Here is a 24,404-nt window from a genome sequence, read left to right as displayed (position 1 = left end):
AGTTATATATACCATTATATGTATGTTTATATATATATTATCTTTTTATATATACCGTTCTCTATAGTACTGTACAGATTCTCTACAGTACTGGTAAAACAATAAAACTTCATTTTAAAAAAAAGGAAAATACCTTTTTCTGTATTGTTACCATTCAAAATCTTGTCACTAAAAAGCTGTACTTTTAAGCACAAATGCACCACTAAAAATTCAAATTCACAGAGATTTTAGGGTGATAATCAGTAATGTGACTCAGTCGCCCTAATAAATTATCTCTTTGAAGCTGTGGCCCCTGCTCAATTCACAACTTTGTGTTTTTGGTTAGTTACTACTTTTGGGAAACAAAATTGAATAATCTTTTGGGTGGGAGCATGATGGAGGGTCAGGCTAGGAAAGTGGAAGGAACAAGATTTTGAACGTAGAAAAGCAGCATCAGATGTTAGGTGCATTGTGGTATTGCTCTCTTGGATCTAAAGTGAACTTCCAGCTTTGCTGACCAATACCATCTTTATGAGTACCATTACGAGGCATCAGGTTATTTTCTCACCTACCTTGCATAAGCAGTAGAGTGATTGGGTTTTCCAAGGGGTGCAAGGAAGATTTGGAATTCACATTCACATAATGCTTGCATTAACTCGCAGTTTCATTATTTCTATCCTGAACTCTATAGATTTCAGGTTGTACCTCAATTTACTGCTATTGCCTCTTTCTTGGTTGGAATAAGGATGACTCCACTTTGATGGATTCTCCCATCACCTTCTTGGCTGTTAGGCCGATAAAATATGGCAAGTCTCCTGGCTCCAGTGGCTACCTAACTGACTTCCTTCCCAAAGTGGTCCCAGTTTCTACTAAGTGTGTTTCATTGGTGAAAGTTACTGAAAGTGGTTTGAACCTGACATTTGAAGAGGCAAGAACCCTTTGAATTATATGCCACTGAGATTGTAATATTTACATCAGGATACTGGCCACTCATTCCAGCGCAGTGATTCACAAGCTGATCCATCCTGATCAGATAAGGTTTATCTTAAGGGGGGAACTCATAATAATGCAGGGCATCTTCTCAGAATAATTGGTTGCTTTTTTTAAAATACAGAAATCTAGTCTGATGTTCGCCTGGGATACTGAGAAACTTTCCAACAGTGTTGTGTGGTCTTTAGAAGTCAAAGGATTTGGAGAAACCTTTGCCCAATGTAATTTTACACTTTCCTCTCAGTCACGGTCCTCATTTGGGAAGATGGTAGTGTAGTGGTAATCTAGACTAGTAATCCAGAGGCCCAGGCCCAGGCTAATGCTCTGGGGACATGGGTTCAAATCCCACCATGGCAGCTGGTAGAATTTAAATTCAATGAATAAATCTGGAATTGAAAGCTAGTCTCAGTAATGGTGACCATGAAACTATCATCGATTGTTGTGAAAATCCATCTGGTTTACTAATGTCCTTTATGGAAGGAAATCTGCCATCCTTACCTGGTCTGGCTTACATGTGACTCCAGACCCACAGCAAGGTGATTGACTCTTAACTGTCCTCTGAAATGGCCTAGCAAGACACTCACTTCAAGGGCAATTAGGAATGGGCAACAAATGCTGGCCACGTCCCATCAAAGAATAAAAGAAAAATTGAGTGGGTTCCCTTGCTTTTCCAAGGTATGCAGCAGGGATAATAGGAATGTTTCATTGTCCTTCTCTATCCAATGTTGGATGCAGAGAACTTGTTCCAAGCAATCTCTTGCCTGATACTGTTCACACCCCTACTCAAATTACCGTTTGATCACTTTTCTGATTTTTACCCTCCTACAGGTATCATTTCCCCACATATTCACACTCTGTTTCTGGAATGAAGCCCTGAAAATCATACCCAAGATGATGGCTGACCATCTTAATTATTTGTCTAATTAAAAATTATTTTTTACTAAAGCAATATTAAGCTAAGAAAAATAACTAATCAGGTTAACTTATCATAAGAAAAAGTTTAGATTATTGAAATGACAGATCAACATTAGAGGAGACAAAAACCCAACGGCCACAGCATGCCAGTTTGTGAAATAAATTCAATGTTTGATGAAAAAAAATCTTACAGATTGGAAGCTCTGATAACCGAAACAGGTTTTAAGTTAGCATCTATAGGCAAGACACAAACACGTAACCAGCTTTGAAGTGAGTCTGATACTCGGAAACCTCACATTCAGATGTAATACAACAAAGAATTTTATCAGTTACTTACGTCATCAACAAAGAGCAGGTGAAAAAGAATACATAGTTCTTTTTTGATGGGGTGGGTAAAGAAGAAGATTAACTTGTATTAAAAAACCCAGCTTTTAACACAACGTTATTTAGTAAAACTAGAATATCTTCTCTATCATCTCGACTTGTAATACTTAGCTACAAAAATAGATACCTACAACAGGCACAGTGGGCTGAATGACCTCTTTCTGTGCCATAAATTTTCAATGTTTCTATGTTAACAAGGATGTTGACCTGTGATACAAGCAATTCAGAAAGTCAATACATAGAGTACTTTTTAAACTGAGAAAGCAGAGTTAAGAATGCTTTACCTGTAGGCCACAGCATCCAATTGCATTTAATATGGAAGCATTATGTACAACGTGGTACTGAATTCCTGCTTTAACAGCTCGCAGAACTAGATCACTATGTGTTGTTGCCCTGCAGGAGAACATTGAGAATGTTGAAAATTAAATAGTGTAATAGAGACACAATTAAATTTATAAAAGATTTCACTTTGTTCCTGATCTAATCCATCCTATGCTAATAACCTACTACAGGGTTTCATACAAGTGGGGTCAGTGCTCCTCTACTTTTGAAGGTTTTTCAACTACTACATTATTGCCTCCTTTCCTTTCTGACGGTCTTCCTCTGTTACACACTGTGTACAGGCAAGCAATCTGTTCCCAATTCCTCTCCCAATGCTCTTTCAAAATCAGTAGGAGAGCAGAATCTTCCACCTCCCTCTGGCGAACTCCTTGGACCATGCTCAGTGTCCCCTTACAGATGAGATTAGGAATTCAAGTGAGCATTTAATTGTGCAGGATTTTGGTGTTCTGGATTAGGTTTGAATATTACATATATTCTACAGTTTTGCTTGAATTATCTTTGGAAATTGAGAAGTATTGAGCAGAACTTTCTGCAGAAGATTAATTGGTTGGGATAGAATTCATGATTGCACATGTAGGGAAATGGTCATTTCTCATTCCATTATTTCTTATATTTTTAAAAGAAAAACCCAAGGACTATAACGCAGGACACCTTTCAGAAATGGTTAAGGGATAAGGTGAGGTAAATCAATAAGTAAGGGTTAGATGTCTTATGAAAAAAACTTACATGGATGGCTTCAGTGCTGAATTTGGTTTTATAATTTGTTAAAAGGGCATAATGTCTACTTTCACACAAAGATTTTTTACTCAGCCCCTTCCAATGCTGATGTCAGAACTAATGGTGAATGCTAAAACATGTATGTTTTTCAAAAAAAATTAAAGCCTATCTTCTACTACTGTGCACCTGACAGTCATAATTTGTGAAACTATCAGTTTCAGACACTGTAATTTCATTTCAGTAATTGGGGTATACCAGACACATCCTGGACAGATGCACATAGATAATTGCACTTCATTCATATAAATGAGTAAGTGTACTTACAGTCATCCCATTCATTAGTGTCAGTACTAGCAGCATTTCATTGACCAAAAATAAATTACACGGTTTAGCAATTTTCTTTTTACATAATCAATTGCATCATCTAGTGCATAATTTCATGTCAGATTTACTGATCACATAGTTTTCCAGTAACAAGTGACCTCCACATATAAGTCATATCTACTTACATAGAAAAATACTTAAATAATCACACTTAATAATACTTAAGTTGCTTGGTAGTGCAGAACTTGAGAATTACTGAAAAAAGAGACATGCTGTCAAAGCTTTCAGTCTTGCATTCAACAGGACAGATGCAAGAATGCCAAATTTCAAAGGAAGCAACTATTTATACAGCATGAAAAAGAGACCAGTCCAGGGACCTGTGCTCTGCAGGAAAAAGGGAAATGTCCAGGCATTTGGCCTTTTTTGGAATTAAACAAAAGTCTGGGGGACAACAGTTCCCTGGTGCATTTTCCGTGGCAACGCCTCAACCAGAGTCGACTTGCCAATCAATCAGCACCCTTTTTTTCATGTAGCATGAATTATCGCTCCTTTTGAAATTTTGCATTCTTGTGTCTGTCCTGATGAGTGCAAGACGCAAAACCTTAACAGCATGTCTCTTTTTTAGCAATTCACAAAAGCACTTGTTAACTTAGTATTTAAAGCTTGGCTTGTAACTGGTATTCCCATGCAGCCATAATGTTCTGGATACTGTTAAGTATATTAAAATCCTGGCAGATATCAGTTACACAAAAATAGACAGCTACTCTCAGTCTATTAAAGTTGTATTTCAGTATTGGGATAATACAACAAAAAACTTTCCTTTCCAGATAGCTCTGTGATCATGAAGTCTGGAATAGTTTCGGCTATACAATCAACTCCAGGTATAAATGGTTCCTGTGGGGACATCCATAGTTTGGAGTAGGTTCAATGAGGATGATTTCTGGGTCAGAAATGAGAACTGTAGGGGGAAAAATTTGAACATTTTGTGTAGTTTTAGTGAAAATTCTCTTTCAATGCTGAAATACATCTTTAACTTATTAGTAACTCAGAATAGTTGAGTATTTTTGTGTAATTTTATTGGTAGGGACTATAATAATCTTAGCCCCGCCCAGAACATTATAGCATTAGAAAAACAGTTAAAAATCAATCTTTAAAAGCCAAATTAAGAGTTAATCGCATGAATTGATATCCTATGGCTCTACTGCCTCGGAAATTGATGTTTCAGAAGGGTGCCATTTCGAGGTATATAAAATACTTAACAGGGTAGAGGGCGTAAACCGCCCAAATCAATACTTTCAGCTGTGCAGGGATATAAGGATTGGGAAACAGAGGCTTAGGCTTATAAAGGACAGACATCAGAAAGTATTTATCTACACAGGTTGACAAATATCTATAAGATTGCCAGGAACTGTGTTTGATACCATACTAATTAAAAAAGCTAAATGCAGTAATAAGAAGACAGTCAGAAAGATATTCTGGCATTGAGATAAAGTAGGTTGAAAGGCCATTGTTACCTGCATCTATTTCATAAAGGGAATACATCTGTCCAACAGACCAAACCATTTCCTAAACCTGGACTAGTCTCTACTTTAAATTGCCCTTTTTTGTTTCACTTACTAGCAATACAGCACCATTTATTTCAGCGAATTAGTGCACAAAATACACAGATAAGGAATCTACTGGAAACAAAGAGTAGCTGTCAAATTGCTTTTTTATATCAATAATGAAATGTGTAACTTATCTTCCTACACAAAATGTTCAATTTGTTCCCAATACAGCTTTCTTTTCTGACCCAGAAACCAGTCTCATTGCTCTCCATTGAACCTGCTCCATACTAGAGATAAATTGCAGACATCTCCAGAAAAACTTCAATAGCTAATGCTTACCCAAAAGGATCTCCTACTACAAGAAAGGCAACATCATTATCAACAGCATCCTTTAAAATTTCATCAGCTTCTTGTTCAACCATCTCTCTTTCTGCAATGATGAGTTCACGGCCATAAAATTCCTCCTGTTGATGAAAGAGAATTCAATTCCTATTAGCTATATAATTTATCCCTTTAGATAGTTGAGTATAAGGCCCTGCTAATTAAAAAGAAACATATAGTTTCCATTTTGGTTATCGATGTGCTTATATTGATGTTCTGATGCCTCAAAATGTGTCCAGTTATGTTAATAAGTTCACCATAACCTGAGATCATTTTTTTAAATGTTCATTATGAAATAGGTTGGCTCCTATAATCTGGTGATGAAACAAGTCATCAAAATTCTGGCCTGACATGCATCGCGTTTCAATAAAGAGTCATTGGTCATAGTTTCACCAATGCTTTGTGGATGTAACAGGCAATGATGCTGTTTGAAAACTCAGTCAACCTAACTTGCCTGTCTAATGTAGCAACATTTGGAACGTGCTTGCTCTTTGAGCAGCGTGAATATAATCAAAGATAAAAACAAAAAGCTAAAAGCTACTGCGGATGCTGGAAATCCAAAACAAAAACAGAATTACCTGGAAAAACTCAGCAGGTCTGGCAGCATCGGCGGAGAAGAAATCAGTTAACGTTTCGAGCCTTCATGGCCCTTCGGCAGAACTGGAGCATAGTTAGAAGAAGGGAGAAATATAAATTGGTTTAAGGTGGGTGGTGGGGGGGGGGGGGGGGGGGGGTGGTGGTTGTGGGGGGGGGGGGGGGGGGGGGGGGGCGGGGGTGGGGGGGGGAGCAGAGACACATTGAGGGTGTGGTGATTGTGGAGATGAGCAGATAATCAAAAGATGTCACAGACAAAAGGGTCAAAGAGGTGTTGAAGGTGGTGGTCTTTGTCTGAGAAAAGTGCTAATTAAGAATGGAATACAGGATATTCAAAGTACAGCTCTAGTGGGGGTGGGGTGGAAAGACTAAAGGTTTTAGTTTTAGATTTAAAAATAATGGAAATAGGTGGGAAAAGAAGAATCTATATAAATTATTGAAAAAAAAAGCGGGGGGGGGGGGGGGAGAAACGGGGTGGGGATGGGGGGAGGGGGAGTTTAAGATCTAAAGTTGTTGAATTCAATATTCAGCCCAGAGGGCTGTAAAGTGCCTATTCAGAAGATGAGGTGCTGTTCCTCCAGTTTGCGTTGGGCTTCACTGGAACAATGCAGCAAGCCAAGGACAGACATGTTGGCAAGAGAACAGGGTGGAGTGTTAAAATGGCAAGCGACAGGGAGGTTTGGGTCTTTCTTGCGGACAGACCGCAGGTGTTCCGCAAAACGGTCGCCCAGTTTGCGTTTGGTCTCTCCAATGTAGAGGAGACCGCATTGGGAGCAACGAATGCAGTAGACTAAGTGAATATATCAATGTTGTCGAATCACCTCCAGCTGAAATCAGGGCTGTGAATGCCGTTGAGTTTTACCTTCCTTAGACCAGGGAGAACAAGCAATTTGTGCTCTTACAACCACATGGGATGATATCAACTTACTCAGTACAGAATAGGGAACGCCAACTAGGACTTTTCTGGTCTTACGTTGCAGTACTCACTGGCTTAACCATCAGCTTCAAGAAAAAATTAAAATATTACTTTTAAGTTGTTTCTTTTCTTACCATGTGAAGTGGTAATTTATGTGGTGTTTCTCAGAATGAGCTGAGATTCCAGCATTCCCAGCACCCTGCCAACCTAAGAGCAGAGGCTGACACTACCGTAAGAAGTCCACCCTCAGTAATAATAAGAGAAGTTTGCTCCGATTGGGAGGTCAAACATCATACAGTAATTTTGGAACAGTTTAAAAAATCATATACAGGATAGTAATTGGCAGAATATTAAAACAGGAAGAGTATCAGAAAAAAGACCAGTACAGACTTCACCTTTCACTTTCCAAAATGGCTCACTAAATAGTAATCAGGAGCAGGAACTCGGGCTGAATATTCCCTAGCCCAGAAACACCAAAGCTGTTTGACATGCCCTTTCCACTGAGAACAGCTAAAACAGCAGAAAGCAGGAACAGAATGTGAACGTGCATGGTCTGCATACTTCAGTATGGTGCTGCTCGATGCATTTTACCAATTTAAACAATTAGGAAATCTGCAGAATTCTTTTGATACAGTTTGGTCACAATTTAGCACCTGAAGAAAGGAGTAAACATAGCTTAAGAGTTTTCTAAACAAAAACGGCGACAAAAATTGCTGGAAAAACTCAGCAGGTCTGACAGCATCTGTGAAGACAGCTAATGCCTCAAAAAGTCATCTGGACTGGAGGCGTTAGCTCTTCCTCTCGACGGATGCTGTCAGACCTGCTGAGTTTTTCCAGCAATTTTTGTTGTTGTTTTTGTTTCGGATTTCCAGTATCCGCAGTATTTTGCTTTTATTTAAGAGTTTTCTAGTCACACTATGATAAAGTCCAGCCTATCCTCTCTAGGGTAACTGGTATTTCAAGAAAATGACCACAATACAGTCTACTTCTTTAATTCAGCCATTTTTGGTTGAAAAAAAATTGAATTGTGCAGTCATTTGAATTAATTTAAATAAAACAGCACAAAAAGCAGTTTTTGCTCCAATTATGTTTTAATTAACATAATTCAAATTAAGCAATTTTAAACTAAGAAATAGGCTATATTCATCTTGAGTGCCTATGTTTGTTTTAGAACTAGTCAGGTAGCATTGTGATCACTCTCGCAATGTAAATAACACATGTGGTGGATAGTATGGAACTGGATCAAAAGTATTAAAATATCTTCATTCCAAAACTGTTATTTAACTGAGTACTGTTACGAGGAATATCAGGAAGTAATTGCAAAATTAATCAAACTGAGGGGTTACATTATGTCTAATTCATTTATAACTCCATGTGATAACTCCATTAACTTTTTAAACCAGTTTTCCAAACCTAAAGATCAGATTTCTGCCTTGAACCCTTAATTACCTACAAACTGGAGATTTGGGAAGCACTTCCTTTTTGTCATTTTCTGTTCCTGACGAATAGATAAGCAGCAATCAGTAAAAAAAAAACAAAATTGTTGCACTTGTGTGAAATTTCTTAATTTGGATTTTTTAAAAAAATTCTGCTTTGCGAAGGTAATGTTTGGTAACAATTGATATTTCCCCCCCCCCCCCCCCCCCACCCCACCCCTTGTGCCACCTGTATGATAAATGGAGAGGTGCTGAGAGTGCAGAGTACAATTCCCATCTTTGTTGCTGCTTCATGGAAATGTGTGTAATGGTATATCGGTAATGTACACTGGGGATTACTGAGAACCCTCACAAGCGTATAATATAGGCACACTATCATTGTGCTCACTGGGAACATTGCATTAGAAATAATGTTGTTCTCCTGAAAAGGACGTGCTGGCTGTATTGGGCACACATACCAGCACTTCCTTGCCGACGGTCAGGAGGGAGGTATAGGCCTCTAGGTAGACCCGGCTGCATCTCCTCACGATCTCCAGTCCTTTCACTGTGATGTCCCGGGCATCCCCCAGCCCCAGGCCGATCAAATACAACATTCTCCGGTCTATGTGCTGCGGGGCCACGCGACCTGAACAGTAAATGTCTGGTGAGAATCGCTTCAGCCTTGCAGCCACGCTCGCCGAGCGCCATCACCATAGCGACACCACGGATTACGGCAGTGCTGTAATGCACCCGCCAGCACTTGGCGACGTCTTTGCGACCTTGTGACTAATGAGGGAGAGAGGGAGAGAGGGGGGATGGGATTTATGAGTCTGATGGGCAAAGGGTGAAATATTTATTAACACGCGGAAATCCGGGAATGGACACAGTACAAGGGCCTGGGATTCGGTCCGTGGAGCTGGCGAATGGTTTGAAAATCCCAATACTCGGTCTTGGTGAGTATGTTGCATAGCACCTGATAGCAAACATTATTTTCTATTCATTCATGGGATATATATCTATGGGTGACATTGGTAAGGCCAGCAATTAATGCTTGTCAGTACTGTTGGTTTTCTCAGGCCCAGTCTGGTAGCTGTGTCCTTCAGAACTTGGCCAGCTTAGTAATGGCAGTGCCAAGCCTCACTTGGTGATAGACATTCAAGTCCCCCACCCAGTGTCAGTGCCTATGGTGCCCTCAGTGTTTCTTCCAAGTAATGTCCAACATGGAGGAGCACAGATTCATCAGCTGAGGTAGGGTGTTAGGTAGTAATCAGTAGGAACTTTCCATCCCCATGTTTGACCTTGAGACGTCAAAGGGTTTGAGGTCAATGTTAACGACTCCCAGAGCACTCCCTCTCAACTGTATACCACTGTGCCACCACCTCTAGTGGGTTTGCCTTGCCAATGGGATAGGACACACACAGGGATGGTAATGGAGGGTTTGGGACTTTGGTGGAAATGTATGATTCTGAGAGTATGACTATGTCGGACTATTGCTTGACTAGTTTGTGGGACAGCTCTGTGCCTTAAATTCCCCAGATGTTCATGAGGAGAACTTTGCTGGGTTGATGGGCTGGATTTACCTTTGTCATGTCCCATGCTTAGGTCAATGCTAGGTGGTCTTTCCAGTTTTATTTTTATTTTGCGAATTAAAGGCAAAATACTGTGGGCGTTTCAGAGGGTAGTTAAGAGTCACATGTAGGCCAGACTGGCTAAGGACAGCAGATTTCCTTCCCTAAGAAAACATTAATGAACCAGATGTGTCTTTATGACAATCCAGTAGCTTAATGATCTCCATTACTGAGCCTAGTTTTGTATTTCAGAATTTTATTTAATTAATTGCATTTAAATTCCACAGTTGCTGTAGTAGGATTTAAACTCTTGTCTCTGAAGCACAAGTCCAGGTCTCTTGATTACTAGTCCAATAACATAACCACTATGATACTGTTCCATTAATACAATATTTCCCCCAACATTGAGAGTCCTGGAAGTTGGGTGATGCTCTTTATATACCCTAACTAGGGCCTGATTATAGTGTGAAAAAAATCATTTCCTACATAATTCAGTTTGTGCAAGTTCAAAAACAGACATCATAATTGCTGGTAAGGTACAGTTTGTTAGTCTGAAAGGGAAATGAAAATTAATTTTTCAGAAGTACAGATAAAAGATCACCTGTTTCACACTTTTCTAATAAACCCATGCCCCGTTGGCATCGGACATGAAACAAACAAAAATGTGCCTTTTAGAGGAACACAATTAATAAGGAATAAGTCACAAAACAAAGAAGACGTGTAAAATGAACTAATATTAATCTCTGTCGACTATACACACCAGTGCCTGCAATGCACACTGATCAAGGGAGACCTCAAGTGTACCACCAGTTGACACTTTGCACTCCTACGCATAGTAGCAAGACAGGCAGCCAGTAACTACCCCCATGGGCTGCATCATTTCAGATGCTGATTGAAACATTGTGCATCTCCGACATTTTCTGTAATACCCCACGATATGTGCAGTCAGGTGCTTTACACAAGGTTTTAAATGGGAGGCACTGTCTTAATTGAAAAGTGCTAACCACTTTTCTTTTGGCAGACATTCCAGTGTGATGTTGCTTGTTTGGTTGAAATACTTTGTTTTGTAAAAAAAAGTCACTGAACCCTGCTACATGAGACTATTATGGAAAAGATGTGGGTATTCTCCTTATCTAAGATGAATAAAAATGGCCGTCCAAGCTGGTGATATTGATATTTTTTGTGCATCCTAATGCCTTTTGCAACAAATTGGTGGTTAGAACAGGTTAATCCTCTGCCTATATCGGGTTTTCAATTGAAATTGTGAACTTAATGAACATGTGCCATTCTGTGAAGTGCTGTTAATATGAAGAACACCTGCATGTCTTGACGTGGGTAATGTCACCACATGTGCAAACAGGAAATAAAGGTGTCAGCAGTGTAAATGCTTTAGCTTCACTCAGCCTTTGTGTAGGTTCATAATATTAACTCAGGTGATTATATCAGCAATTAGGGCTTGTTTTAAGTGACCTACCTTTTTAAAGGACTAATATTTCAAGCGGATGTTGGAAAGCCTTACAATTTGATGTAATGCAATCAGGTGTGTAGTAAGTTTCACATGAAAAATAGCTTACGGTCAAACTTGGGGGTGGTTAGGGGTTGGCTGAAGGAGAGCAGGCTGTGGGTTCTGCCAGGGGGGGAAGGACATCAGTTTGGGAAGATGTGTGCATCCATTTATGTAACAACTTGGATTCTGAAACACAATGAAAGATTGCCAGATTCCGAGATAATACGAATGGCGGGGGGGCGGTGGTGGAAGGAGATAATTAAGTTGACAGGCCAGGAAAGTAAACTCAACAGTTAAGATATTCACTCATTATGGAGTAGCAATCAAGACACCAGAAGAATATTTAGGTGACATTGCAAAACCCAGTGGAGGATAAGTCTTGAGGCCCTCTTCCTCAAGCTATATAGTACTCTGTTCAGGATCTGAGTTCTGCCTTCAAAATTTAGTCATTGAGGCCAAAGGGATACTTCCAAACTCTAGAAATGGTAGGGTAAAGGATCACAAAGTTGATTTCTAATGCCAGAGGACTGATTATTGAGGAAAGCCTCAAAAAGTTCAGACTTTTCAACCTTGAACAGAGGCAGAAAACAGGGGAACTTAGACAGGTTCATGGAAATTGTAATGGAAATTGTTCGGGCAGAATTTAATCTAGGTGATGGGAATCTTGCCGCCAACTGGAGGAGAGCCAGTGAGAGCTCCACGTTGCCTCTATTCGGAAGGCCTGCTGTATTAAGTGCCAATCAGGGCAGTGGTGGGCTTTCTCCAGGATCAAGGACCCCAGAGGGCAGATGTTTTGCCCGTTAAGAGCTATTGGCCAATCAGAGGCCTGTAGTTTTTCATTGCTTGGCAGCTCCACTGGGAGAGCGGTGGCTGCTGCCGGTCATGCATCCACCCGAGGCCCAGGATTACCAAGAGACCCACCCAGGCTACAGGTGAGTGGTGGGAGGGGATCATGGGGTGGGAGTCAACTAAATACCCCTGCCATCAAACTCGCCATGGGAGAGGGCATTAAATTCTGCCCATGGTCTCAGCCAATGTTTCAAGTTAAACCCTGAATACAACGGTACCAAGAAGTAAATGTAGCTCAGGATTGATGTGAGAGTAATAAGGGGTTTTGATATCTGGAATGTTTCTCAGAGGGCAGCGGAGGTAAATTTTTAATCATTCACAATGCTCTTAGTTGCTGTGTCGGGTATAATCATGAGTTAAAAACAAAAAACTACTGCGGATGCTGGAAATCCAAAACAAAAACAGAATTACCTGGAAAAACTCAGCAGGTCTGGCAGCATCAGCGGAGAAGAAAAGAGTTGACGTTTCGAGTCCTCATGACCCTTCAGCAGAACTGAGTCAAGTTAGGAGAGGGGTGAAATATAAGCTGGTTTAAGGGGGGCGGGGGCGGGTGGGGGTATAATCATGAGTTGCTGTGGATGAAAAATTTAGGTGTACTGAAGGGCCTCTATCTTCCGAACTTAATTTTTCAACTTTACTATCTCCTATTCCTGTCGAAACCTTAGAGCAATTCCTACAGCACCAGACTTTTTGTAGGCATAAGACCCCTGCCTACTCATAAATAAGGTGGGTAAAGCTTGTGACTGTTAACTGTTCTTGCTGTTGTGTCATGAACACTGCACAGAACATGGAGCAGTTGGCTAAGGTATATAAAAAGACCCTGAATACTTTATCACATCTACGAGTAGCTACATGTCATGGCCCAACTCACAATGTGAAAATCTGCTTGGATTATAAGAGATGGAAGGTTGTATATTATACAAAAATATTGAGAACCAGTTGTCAAAAAGCTATAGAATTTTTTTACTTTTACTTACGTCAAAAAAAAAGTAATGTTTTGCTTTGAAATCTCTAGTGCACTGAAGTCTTGCAGTTCAATAAATACTGAACTATTGCAGCTACCCATAACAGTGCTACTGAACCCCAATCATCAGTCACAATTGTTCTGGGAATAGGTAGTCACTCGGTGTGACTCTTCCCATCTTGCTCTTGTACAAGCTGAAGCCTCTAGTGTTATGTTTCTGAAGGGAATGTTAGTATCTCCAGTGTGAGGAGCAATCTGCCCTGGAAGCTTTGCAGGTGAAAAATAATATTTTAAATTATATCTTTATGTTACTGTAATAGTTTTGAAGGTTCTGTGGCGGGAATAATTTTGGGACTGCCCATTTAACGTCAGGCTTTGTTTTTGTTTCCTATGTTGTTGAAATTGATTTATGTAGAATTATATAAAATCTACAGCTAGGAAACCAGCCTGTCGGTCCAACTGGCCTATTCCAGTAATATTTTCTAGACAAACCTCCTCCTGCTCAAATTACCTCTTTCCACTTTGCCTCCATATTCCCGTCTCCATTTCCTTAAATGTGTCAGTGCTACTTGCTTCAACTACTCTGTGTGGCAGAGAGTTCTCACTCTGTGTGCAAATAAATTTCTCCGAAATTCTTTACTTAACCTATTTGTGGCCACTTGTATTTAAACCCCCTGTTCTGGACTTGTCCACAAATGCAAACAGTTTTTCCACACACACTCTATTGAACCCCTTCAAAATTTTAAAGACCTCAAACAGGTCTCCTCTTTTCTATAGAACAGAGCCTAGCCTGCTAAATCTTTCCTGATAGTTGCACCCTCTTCATTTTTGTAAATCTTTTCTGCATTTTCTCCAGTGCATCAATATCATTCTTAGTAGCAGAACTGCACACTGTACCCAAAGTATAGTCTTATCAAGATCCTTCATAAACATTACATTACCTTTGTGTATTTATTTCTTTAGAAATGATGCTCAATACTTTGTTGGCACTCATGGCTTTGTAAACTTGTGATGTTACTTTTATGAGTTATGTAACTGTATCCCTAGATCTTTGCTCTTCTACCCCAGTTCATTTCTTGCCTTTCAAGGATTAAGTGACCCTTTTATTCCTCCGACTAAAATATATCACATCACAATTCACTGTGTTTAGTTTCATCAGCCCACTTTGCAAGCCCTTTTGTGTTTTCCTGTATTTTGGTGCTGCCCTCCATGTATTAGCTATACTCCCACAATTTGACATCATCATCAAATCTCAACATAATATTCCAGTTAGAGTCCAAATCATTCATGTATTCAGTGAACAACAGGAGTCCCAGCATAGATTCCTGCAGAGCCTTACTTTCCACTAATCTTAGAAAGTTCCTCAAACTTCTCTCTGTTTGCTATTTGATAGGTATCTTTAAATTCATCCTGCTGCCTGGCCTCTGACTCCACTCTGACCTTTGTCTTGAGCCCCTTGCGGCCTCTTGAAAATCTATATATACCACAGCCACCATATTGTCCTTGGCTACTTCCTGTTATTTCTTCAAACAATTCAGTAAGGTAAGGATGCAGGGTTAAGGGGAAAGAGCAGGTGAGTGGCACTAGTTGGATAACTCTTCCAAAGAACTAAGACAGATGCAATGGGCCAAATGGCCTCTTTCTATGTTGTATGATTCTGAGTGAAACATGATCTTCCTTGCAGAAGTCCATGCTGACTGCTTTATTTTTATTAAGTGCCCTGTCTCCAGATGTTTTGTTATCTCTTTTTTAAAAAAAAGTTTCTTGTATCTTTCTTACCACTGATAAGCTAACAAGTCTACAATTTCTAAGATTAGTACTATCTCCCTTTTTGAAGATAGGAATTGCATTTGCTGTTTGTCAGTCCTTTAACTCTATTTCTTTTTCTATTGGATTTTTGTGTATGGATATGAGTGCATCTGCTACCTCCTCAATTTCTTTGGATATCTGAGAACGCAATCCATTTGAACTTGGCACCTTTTAGTTTGACTAGTATCTGTTTCGATCTGAACTGCTGAACTTCTTGACTTTTGCTATTGTCATTTTCTATTTGTTAAACTTTTCAGTGAAAACTGAGGAAAAGGATCAATTTGGTATCCTTGCCACTTCCGTACATCTCCTGTGAGTTGGGGAGTTGAAGGCATAGTGTTAGTGTCTCTGGACTGGTAATCCAGAGGCTCAGGCTAATGCTCAAGGGACACGGGCTCAACTCCTACCATGGCAGCTGGTGGAATTTAAATTAAATTAATAAATCTGGACTATAAAGTTAGTCTCAGTAATCGTGACCATGAAATTACCATCAATTGTCATAAAAATCCATCTGCCTCTCCAATGCCCTTTAGGGAAGGAAATCGGCCATCCTTACCCAGCCTGGCCTACACGTGACTCCAGACCAACAGCAATGCGGTTAATTCTTTACCCTCTGTGTTAGCCCAGCAAGCTAATCAGTTTAAAGGGCAATTAGGGATGGGCAACAAATATTAGCCTTGCCAATGACACCCACATCCTGTTAATGAATAAAAAAAACATAGTGGCTCTATCCATATCTTATTTCTTATTTTATTATTTATGTGCTTATAGAAGACAGTTTTGTTTTATTTTTGATATAGTTATTTCACTTTTCCAATTTTCCTATCCATTTGTCTTTAGCTACTTTCCTGAGCTCATCATCATATTGTCTTTTATCATCCTTTCCTTTATTGGTTATGTACTTTGCATATGTCTGTTTTTAGACTCAGTTTTATCCTCTCCATTATCCCATGTGATTATTCCATAGCACCCCATTCTTGGCTAGTTAATCCTTATTGTCAAATGGAACATGTTTCTTCTGGACAAAAACAGAAAATGCTAGAAAAACTCAGCAGGTCTAACAGCATCTGTGGGGAGAAAAACAGAGTTAATGTTTTGAGTCCGTATGACTCTTCTTCAGTGCTCTTTGATGCATGCTCCTCTTATCTCCTCCAGTTAATTTTCCTTCACTCGATCTAGTGGTGTTTTCTCTCTTAATGAAGAAGAGTCATGTGTACTCGAAACGTTAACTCTGTTTCTCTCTTCAGAGATGCTGTCAGACCTGCTGAGTTTTTCCTGCATTTTCTGTTTTTATTTCACATTTCCAGCATCCGCAGTATTTTGTTTTTATATTTTAAAGTTTGTTTGATTTAAAACATTGCTAATCTGGCTGATAATCTTGATATCCATCACTTTCCCTAGAGTTTTGAGTGAAACAGGGCTACCTGAACTTGCTGATTTAGTGTTTCAGATAGCATAAATGTTGCAGTGTGGGAAATTGGGAAGTGTTTAATGCTGTATTCTAATCCTATATGCTGCTGATAGGGTGTACTAAGCAGTGTTCATTCAAATTTCTCTTTCTGTGCAGTCTGCTTGTTGCATTGCGTGGCCCCTTTAAAATTGCTGTGAGACCACCATTGTACAGGAAACTTTAGTTTTGAGTGGCCTCTTGGTTCCCTGCTTGGTATGTTGATGCTAAGCAATTTTGATAACTGCTGCTCAATTAATGGTGTCACAAAAACATGCTTTATACCAAATAATGACTTTTAATCCAATGGCTGGAAAACAGAACTGAACCTTTAAAAACAGAGACTTTTTAAAACATGGACTAAAAGTGTGATTTGAGCTTGTAACAAAGATGGCTACCCAATTGGTATCGCTGTACTCTCCACATTGCAACCCACTGAGATGGAAATACCGCATCTGCAAAAAGCCATCAAGGACAATGTCCTCGGGAGCATATGATTGAGCCACATATCCTGTCCCCATTAGCAAAGCATCAAGGCAATCACATGGGATATTCAACAGGCATGAACTCATTAAGCTACAATGGGAATACGCTAAACCCAATCACTTGAATACTGGCTGAGAGAGAGGATTCCCAGACATGAACTGATTAAGTTACAAGGCGGGAATCACTGGGTGATGGTCATGTGACACCCCCCCCCCACCCCGCCTTTGTGTGTTTAAACCTCAGCTTTCTCTGCGGTAAGAGGACCAGCAGCTAAGATGCTGATGAGAGAAGACCTGAGTCGGGTCCCTCGTTCATGCCTCTCCCCAACCTACCTTGCAAGTGAACACTGGTTGCTGACTGTGAACACCCAGGGATGCCCCTGCTGCAGATAGATGCCTTGAAGGAAATCAACCCCGCACAGCTGCCAAAGCAGTCACCTTCATCTTTAAATCAGAAGCATTGGGACCACTGAAGGAAAGTTGCAAGACCACCAAATTCAGCCAAATCCCCAAACTAGTATCTACTCCTTTTACTTCTCTAGACTCTAATTTGATTAATTTATTTCTCCCACTTTGTAATCTATGTTGTGTGTGTGTGAAAGTCAGAGTGTATTTTATTATTTTACTTAGATAGGTTTATGTTAATAAAGCTAGCATATTTCTTTGTTAAACTCGAGAAAACAAATCCGATTGATTCTTTTATGATCACAGTGCATAAACAGTTAAACACTCACTGAATTGGCAAGTATATCCTTTTCACAAAAAACTGTAGCTGTCAAAGGAGGAGAAGGAAAATAGGGGAGCCATTTGACACACACCCCCACCCCCACCTTATCGTAACAATGGTGGTTACCGCAATTGAAGTTGTTGATAACTGTATTACTGTACAAATAAAGGAAAACAGATATAGGGCTGGATTTTACATTCCCTTGTGGCAGGTTTGAAGATGGAGGACATGTAAAATCCAGCAGGTGACCTGCCCACTCCAACTTGCCTGAAATTTTACAGGGAACGTGTTAAAGTGTCAGTCAGCTCACCAGGCGGCTTGGGCCAATTGAGGCCCTTAAGTGGTGGGATGAGATCCACACCATGCAGGAAGCCTGGAAGCTTTAGCTGTGCAGGCTGGTGTCAGGCAAGGGGAGTGACCTCCTTTGTGGGCCCCTTGGGCCCATCAGAGGCACTGCGACCCCCAAAGGCTATCGTCTCTTAAACCCTACACCCTGGCCTCTTGAACCCGGCCCCCAACTCCCCTCACTGAGACTCCTGACCTCGGACTCTTTGGTGTGGTGGGACTGCCTGTAGTCCCGGCAGAATGCACTGCTTCTGACTGGCACTACTGGGACTGCAGAACTGCTGGTCATCTGATTGGCTGGCAGCCTTCTAAGGCAGAACTTCCTGCTGAGAAAGGGCAGAGGTCTCACCTTACAACAATTAACACTGCTCCCATTGTGGGGGTTGGCGGTGTGGGGAAACAGGTGGAAACTGCAGCGTCCCATAAAATACAGCCCATAATATCTTTAATTACAGAAGTGTCCACGCTAGAATAAAACAGCAAAACAATTTTGCATTCAGTATATCCTAATTATACAACGGATGTGTCGGACTTCTGCAAAGCAACTTCCTTATACTGAATAGAATTTTGGTCTTGTTTGGAAGTCTTTGTTCTTGCATGGTCTGGTGCAGTAGGGACTGTGTGTTAATTGAGTACTTTGAAGAGAGTGAAGGATTATGCAGATGCTAGTTATCGGAAGGACACGTGTGTGTCTGTTACTAGGAAGAAAATACACTGATTCTGTGTGGGTGTGTCTGATTATAGACAAAACAATCCAGTTTAGGTGAACATTTATTTATGAATGATGGAAACACTCAGCAGGTCAGGCAGCATCTCTAGATAGAGAAACCGAGTTAACATTTCAGATTGATGACTTTTCATCAGAACTTCTTAGCACTAGAAGGGAAATAAAAAGCAAAAAAGGTGAACAAGGTAGAAGGGACAAACTGAAATCCTGTTGGAGAGAAGAGCAGAACCTCTTCAAAGTTGGCATTCCTAGAAGAGAAGTGGCGCTGAATTAAACACTAATAAAGTAAAAACAAAAAGCTAAAAGCTACTGCGGATGCTGGAAATCCAAAACAAAACAAAAACAGAATTACCTGGAAAAACTCAGCAAGTCTGGCAGCATCGGCGGAGAAGAAATCAGTCAACGTTTCAAGCCTCCATGGCCCTTCGGCAGAACTGCAGCATAGTTTCAACAAGGGAGAAATATAAATTGGTTTAAGGTGGGTGGGGGGCAGGGGGGAAGAGACACATTGAGGGTGTGGTGTGAGCAGATAATCAAAAGATGTCAGAGACAAAAGGGTCAAAGAGGTGTTGAAGGTGGTGGTCTTTGTCTGAGAAAAGTGCTAATTGTTGACAGGGCCCTCAACCGTGTCCGGCCCATATCCCGCGCATCCTCCCTCACGCTTTCTCCTCCTTCCCAGAAACATGATAGGGTCCCCCTTGTCCTCACTTATCACCCCACCAGCCTCCGCATTCAAAGGATCATCCTCCGCCATTTCCGCCAACTCCAGCATGATGCCACCACCAAACACATCTTCCCTTCACCCCCCTTGACGGCATTCCGTAGGGATCGTTCCCTCCGGGACACCCTGGTCCACTCCTCCATCACCCCCTACTCCTCAACCCCCACTTATGGCACCTCCCCATGCCCACGCAGAAGATGCAACACCTGCCCCTTCACTTCCTCTCTCCTCACCGTCCAAGGGCCCAAACACTCCTTTCAAGTGAAGCAGCATTTCACTTGCATTTCCCCTAACTTAGTCTACTGCATTCGTTGCTCCCAATGCGGTCTCCTCTGCATTGGAGAGACCAAACGCAAACTGGGCGACCGTTTTGCGGAACACCTGCGGTCTGTCCGCAAGAAAGACCCAAACCTCCCTGTCGCTTGCCATTTTAACACTCCACCCTGTTCTCTTGCCAACATGTCTGTCCTTGGCTTGCTGCATTGTTCCAGTGAAGCCCAACGCAAACTGGAGGAACAGCACCTCATCTTCCGACTAGGCACTTTACAGCCCTCTGGGCTGAATATTGAATTCAACAACTTTAGATCTTAAACTCCCCCTCCCCCCATCCCCACCCCGTTTTTTTTCCCCCCCCACCCGCTTTTTTTTTTCAATAATTTATATAGATTCTTCTTTCCCCACCTATTTCCATTATTTTTAAATCTAAAACTAAAACCTTTAGTCTTTCCACCCCACCCCCACTAGAGCTGTACTTTGAATATCCTGTATTCCATTCTTAATTAGCACTTTTCTCAGACAAAGACCACCACCTTCAACACCTCTTTGACCCTTTTGTCTCTGACATCTTTTGATTATCTGCTCACACCACACCCTCAATGTGTCTCTTCCCCCCCGCCCCCCACCCACCTTAAACCAATTTATATTTCTCCCTTGTTGAAACTATGCTGCAGTTCTGCCGAAGGGCCATGGAGGCTCGAAACGTTGACTGATTTCTTCTCCGCCGATGCTGCCAGACTTGCTGAGTTTTTACTAATAAAGTAAATCCTCACTTAAAGTTGTAGTTGTGTTCCTGAAAATCATGAATTTAAGTGAAACGATTATAAGTGAAACATAGGGGTTCCCTTAGGAATCAATAATAAAACTGTAGTTAGGTTCTGTAGGACCCGCCTTACCAGAAAAAAACATTAAACATTATAATAAAATAAAAGCAAAATACTGCGGATGCTGGAAATCTGAAACAAAAACACAAAATGTTGGAAAAACTCAGCAGGTCTGACAGCAGCTGTGGAGAGAGAAAAAAACAAAGTTAACGTTTTGAGTCCATATGACCCTTCTTCAGAGCTGAAGAGAAGTGGAAATGTGATGAAACTTATACTATTTAAGCAGGGGGGCTGATGGAGCTGGATAGAAGGCCAGCGATAGGTGGGGACAAAGGAGGGATTGACAAAGATGTCAAAAACAAAAGGAATGTTAATGGTGTTGAAATACTTTATGTTGCTAAATTCCTACACTGGTAAATGAAATAACTTCTAAAATAAAATACATTTTACTTTTATATTTTTAAATTTAACTTTCTACTTACCTCCTGCTCCCTGCCGATCCTGCTTTCTGAACCTCTCCCTCCCTGATCCTCCTGGTTACTGCAGATTCCCTCCCGCCAAACCCTCCGACTTGTGGCCTCTTCCCCCTCCCTGACCTTCCGACTTGGGCCCCCTCCATGTCCCCGACCCACCGACTTGCCAAACCTCTTGCTCCCTGACTCACCCTCTCACCACTTCCCTCTCCTGAGCCCATTTTCCTGTTTAAGATCCAGATCCGATCTGAAACTGGAGGTCCAGAGTTGTGGAAGTGCAGGTCCCGATGGTATAGGAGTGCTGAGCTGGGGCTGTTCTAATCCGTGAATTTTTTTTTAATATTCTCCCACTTGCTGCTTCCTCTCCTGAACCCTTGTTGTGAACGAGGGTGCTGGAGATGAGCAGTGAGGCAGGAAGAGTAGCTTCACCAGTCATAACGTGGATTATAACAGCCCCAGCTCGGCACTTTTGCACCAGCAGGACCGGCACTTTTGCAACCCTGGACTTCCGGCATTGAATCGGATCTGGATCTTGGACAGGGAAGTGGTTCAAGGATGAGTCAGGGAGCGGGAGGTTTGTTGAGAGGGTGGGTCAGGCACGGAGAGAGGCTGCGTCTGAGGTTGGGCATGAGGAGAGGCCACAAATCGGAGAGCTAGAGGAGCTAGAGAACAGGTGTGGCTGCTCCAAAATGGCACTAATTGGGTCACCTGGGGAACTATGTTAAAACAAATCTCGCAATGCTGAACAAGATTAAGGCCCCATTAACTTACAGACGTTAAAGCAAAACAACATTAAATGGGGCAACGTTAAATGGAGACTTACTGTACAAAAGCAAAACACCAGAGAGGGTGGAAATTGAAATAAAAACACAATTGCTGGAAATACTCAGCAGGTCAGGCAGCAAGTGTGGAGAAACAAAGTTAACATTTCAGGTCGATGACCTTTTTTCAGATTTCCAGCATCTGCAGTATTTTGCTTTTATGTTTATGAATGATGGTTATTAAGGGATAGAAACTCTGTAATTCTGGCTGTAGGGACTTTGCTTCCATTGACAGGTTTGTTTTATATTGTATTAAAATATTGAAATGGCTCTTAACTAAAAATGACACCTTGACTGTGACAAAGGCGAACTATCCCCCCTCATCCTTCTTGACCTGTGCGCAGCCTTTGACATAGTTGTGCACACCATTCTTGTCCAACACCTTTCCACTGTTAACCAGCTGGCTGGGACTGCTCTCACCTGCTTCCATTCTTATCTATCTAATCATAGCCAGAGTATCACTTGCAATGGCTTCTCTCCCTGCTTCTGCACTGTTATGCCTGGTGACCTTAAGGACCTATCCTTGGTGCCCCTCCTCTTTTTCATCTGCATGTTGTCCCTTGGTAACATCGTCTGAAAGCACAGCATTAGTTTTCACATGTACGCTGACAACATCCAGCTTTACACCGCCACCACAGCCTCTCTCAACTCCTTCACAGTTGTTCAATTATCAGACCTGTTATCCAACAACCAGTACTGGGTGAGCAGAAATTTCTCCAATTAAGTACTGGAAAGAATGCAGCCATTGTTTTCCATCCCTGCACCAAACTCTGTTGCCTAGCTACGGACTCCATCCCTCTTCTTTACAACAGACTGAGACTTAACTAGTCTGTTCACAACTTTGGTGTCATACGTGACCCAGAGATGAGCTTCCAACCTCATATTTGCCCCATCATTAAGGCTACCTATTTCCACCTCTGTAACATTACCTATCTTCTTCCCTGCCTCAACTGGTGCTGTTGAAACCCCCATTCATGCCTTTGTTACCTCTAAACTTGACTATCCCAATGCACTCCTAGCTGGTCTCCCACATTCCACCCCCCATAAAGTTAAGGTCATCTAAAACTCTGCTGTTTGTGTCTTAACATGCACCAAATCCCATTCATCTATCTTCCCTGTGCTTGCTGACCCACATTGGCTCCTGATCAAGCAATGTACTGATTTTAAAGTTCTCACCCTTGTTTTCAAATCCCTCCATGGCCTCACCACTCCCCACCTCTGTAATCGCCTCTAGTCCTACAACCCTCTGAGATATCTGTGCTCCTGTAATTCTGGCTTCTTGAGCATCCCTGATTTTAATTGCTCCACCATTAATGGTTATGCCTTCAGTTGCCTAGACCCCAAACTCTATAATATCCTCTCTACACTTCTCTGTGTCTCGACCTCACTTTTCTCCTTCAAGGCACTCCTTAAAACCTACCTCTTTGACCAGGTTTTTGTCACTTTACCTAATATCTGCTTTATAATACTGTGATATATGTATGTTGTTGCTATCTGTGGCTTTACCAACTATGCTAAAATTAAGTTTGTTTCTGTGGCCATTTTCAAATATGATGGAAACAAAAATTACTGGAAAAACTCAGCAGGTCTGACAGCATCTGTGGAGAGAAAGACAGAGTTAACATTTCGAGTCCGTACGACTCTTCTTCAGAACTAAAGAGAAGTAAAAATGTGGTGAAATATATACTGTTTAAATGGGGAGGGACAGGTGAAGCTGGATAGAAGGCCAGTGATAGGTGGAGGCAAAAGAGAGATTGCAAAAGGTGTCATGAACAAAAGGTCGAAGGGGTGTTGATGGTGGTGATACTGGCTAAAGAAGATGCTAATGGTGACATTAAGAGTAGAAAGCAGAATGAACAAGTGACAGATGGCCCTAGTAGGGGTGGGGGAGGGGACGGTGTGGGTAAAAAGATCGAAATAGGCTAAAAGTTGGGGATAAAACAATGAATGGAAATAAATTTTAAAAATAATAAAAATAGGTAGGAAAAAAAATAAATATAAATTAAAAAATAAATATTTGAAAAGGGATCAAAAAGGGGTGAGGATGGAGGAGAGAGTTCATGATTTGAAGTTGTTGAACTCAATATTAAGTCTGGAAGGCTGTAAAGTGCCTAATCGGAAGATAAGGTGCTGTTCCTCCAGTTTGCGTTGAGCTTCACTGGAACATTGCAGCAGGCCAAGGACTGACATGTGGGCATGAGAGCAGGTTGGTGTGTTGAAATGGCAAGCGACAAGAAGGTCTGGGTCATGCTTGTGGACAGACCAAAGGTGTTCCACAAAGCGGTCACCCAGTCTGCGTTTGGCCTCTCCAACGTAGAGGAGACTGCATTGGGAGCAGCGAATGCAGTAGACTAAAT

General features: G+C 41.3%; 2 protein-coding genes across 3 annotated transcripts in view; one reads left to right on the top strand and one right to left on the bottom strand.

Annotated features, from left to right (window-relative positions):
* dph5 (diphthamide biosynthesis 5) overlaps positions 1 to 9,239 on the bottom strand; it is a 59,095-nt gene extending 49,856 nt beyond the window's left edge. The window contains exons 1-3 of the mRNA XM_078561658.1: positions 8,984 to 9,239; positions 5,538 to 5,662; positions 2,553 to 2,661 (exon numbers count right to left, since the gene is read on the bottom strand). Of these exons, the coding sequence (XP_078417784.1) occupies positions 2,553 to 2,661; positions 5,538 to 5,662; positions 8,984 to 9,118 (369 nt within the window). The 5' untranslated portion in view covers positions 9,119 to 9,239. The remainder of the gene's footprint in view (positions 1 to 2,552; positions 2,662 to 5,537; positions 5,663 to 8,983) is intronic.
* A 49-nt stretch (positions 9,240 to 9,288) lies between these two features.
* Positions 9,289 to 24,404, top strand: part of LOC144692622 (putative oxidoreductase ZK1290.5) — a 139,916-nt gene continuing 124,800 nt past the window's right edge. For both annotated transcript variants that reach the window (XM_078561678.1, XM_078561677.1), the window contains exon 1: positions 9,289 to 9,457. In XM_078561678.1, coding sequence (XP_078417804.1) covers positions 9,382 to 9,457 — 76 coding nt within the window. In that variant the 5' untranslated portion in view covers positions 9,289 to 9,381. The remainder of the gene's footprint in view (positions 9,458 to 24,404) is intronic.

Source organism: Cetorhinus maximus, chromosome 17 (assembly GCF_964194155.1).
Source record: "Cetorhinus maximus chromosome 17, sCetMax3.hap1.1, whole genome shotgun sequence".
Classification (NCBI taxonomy): domain Eukaryota; kingdom Metazoa; phylum Chordata; class Chondrichthyes; order Lamniformes; family Cetorhinidae; genus Cetorhinus; species Cetorhinus maximus.
The sequence above is the reverse complement of the archived record's forward strand: the minus strand, read 5'-3'. Positions and strand labels throughout refer to the sequence as shown.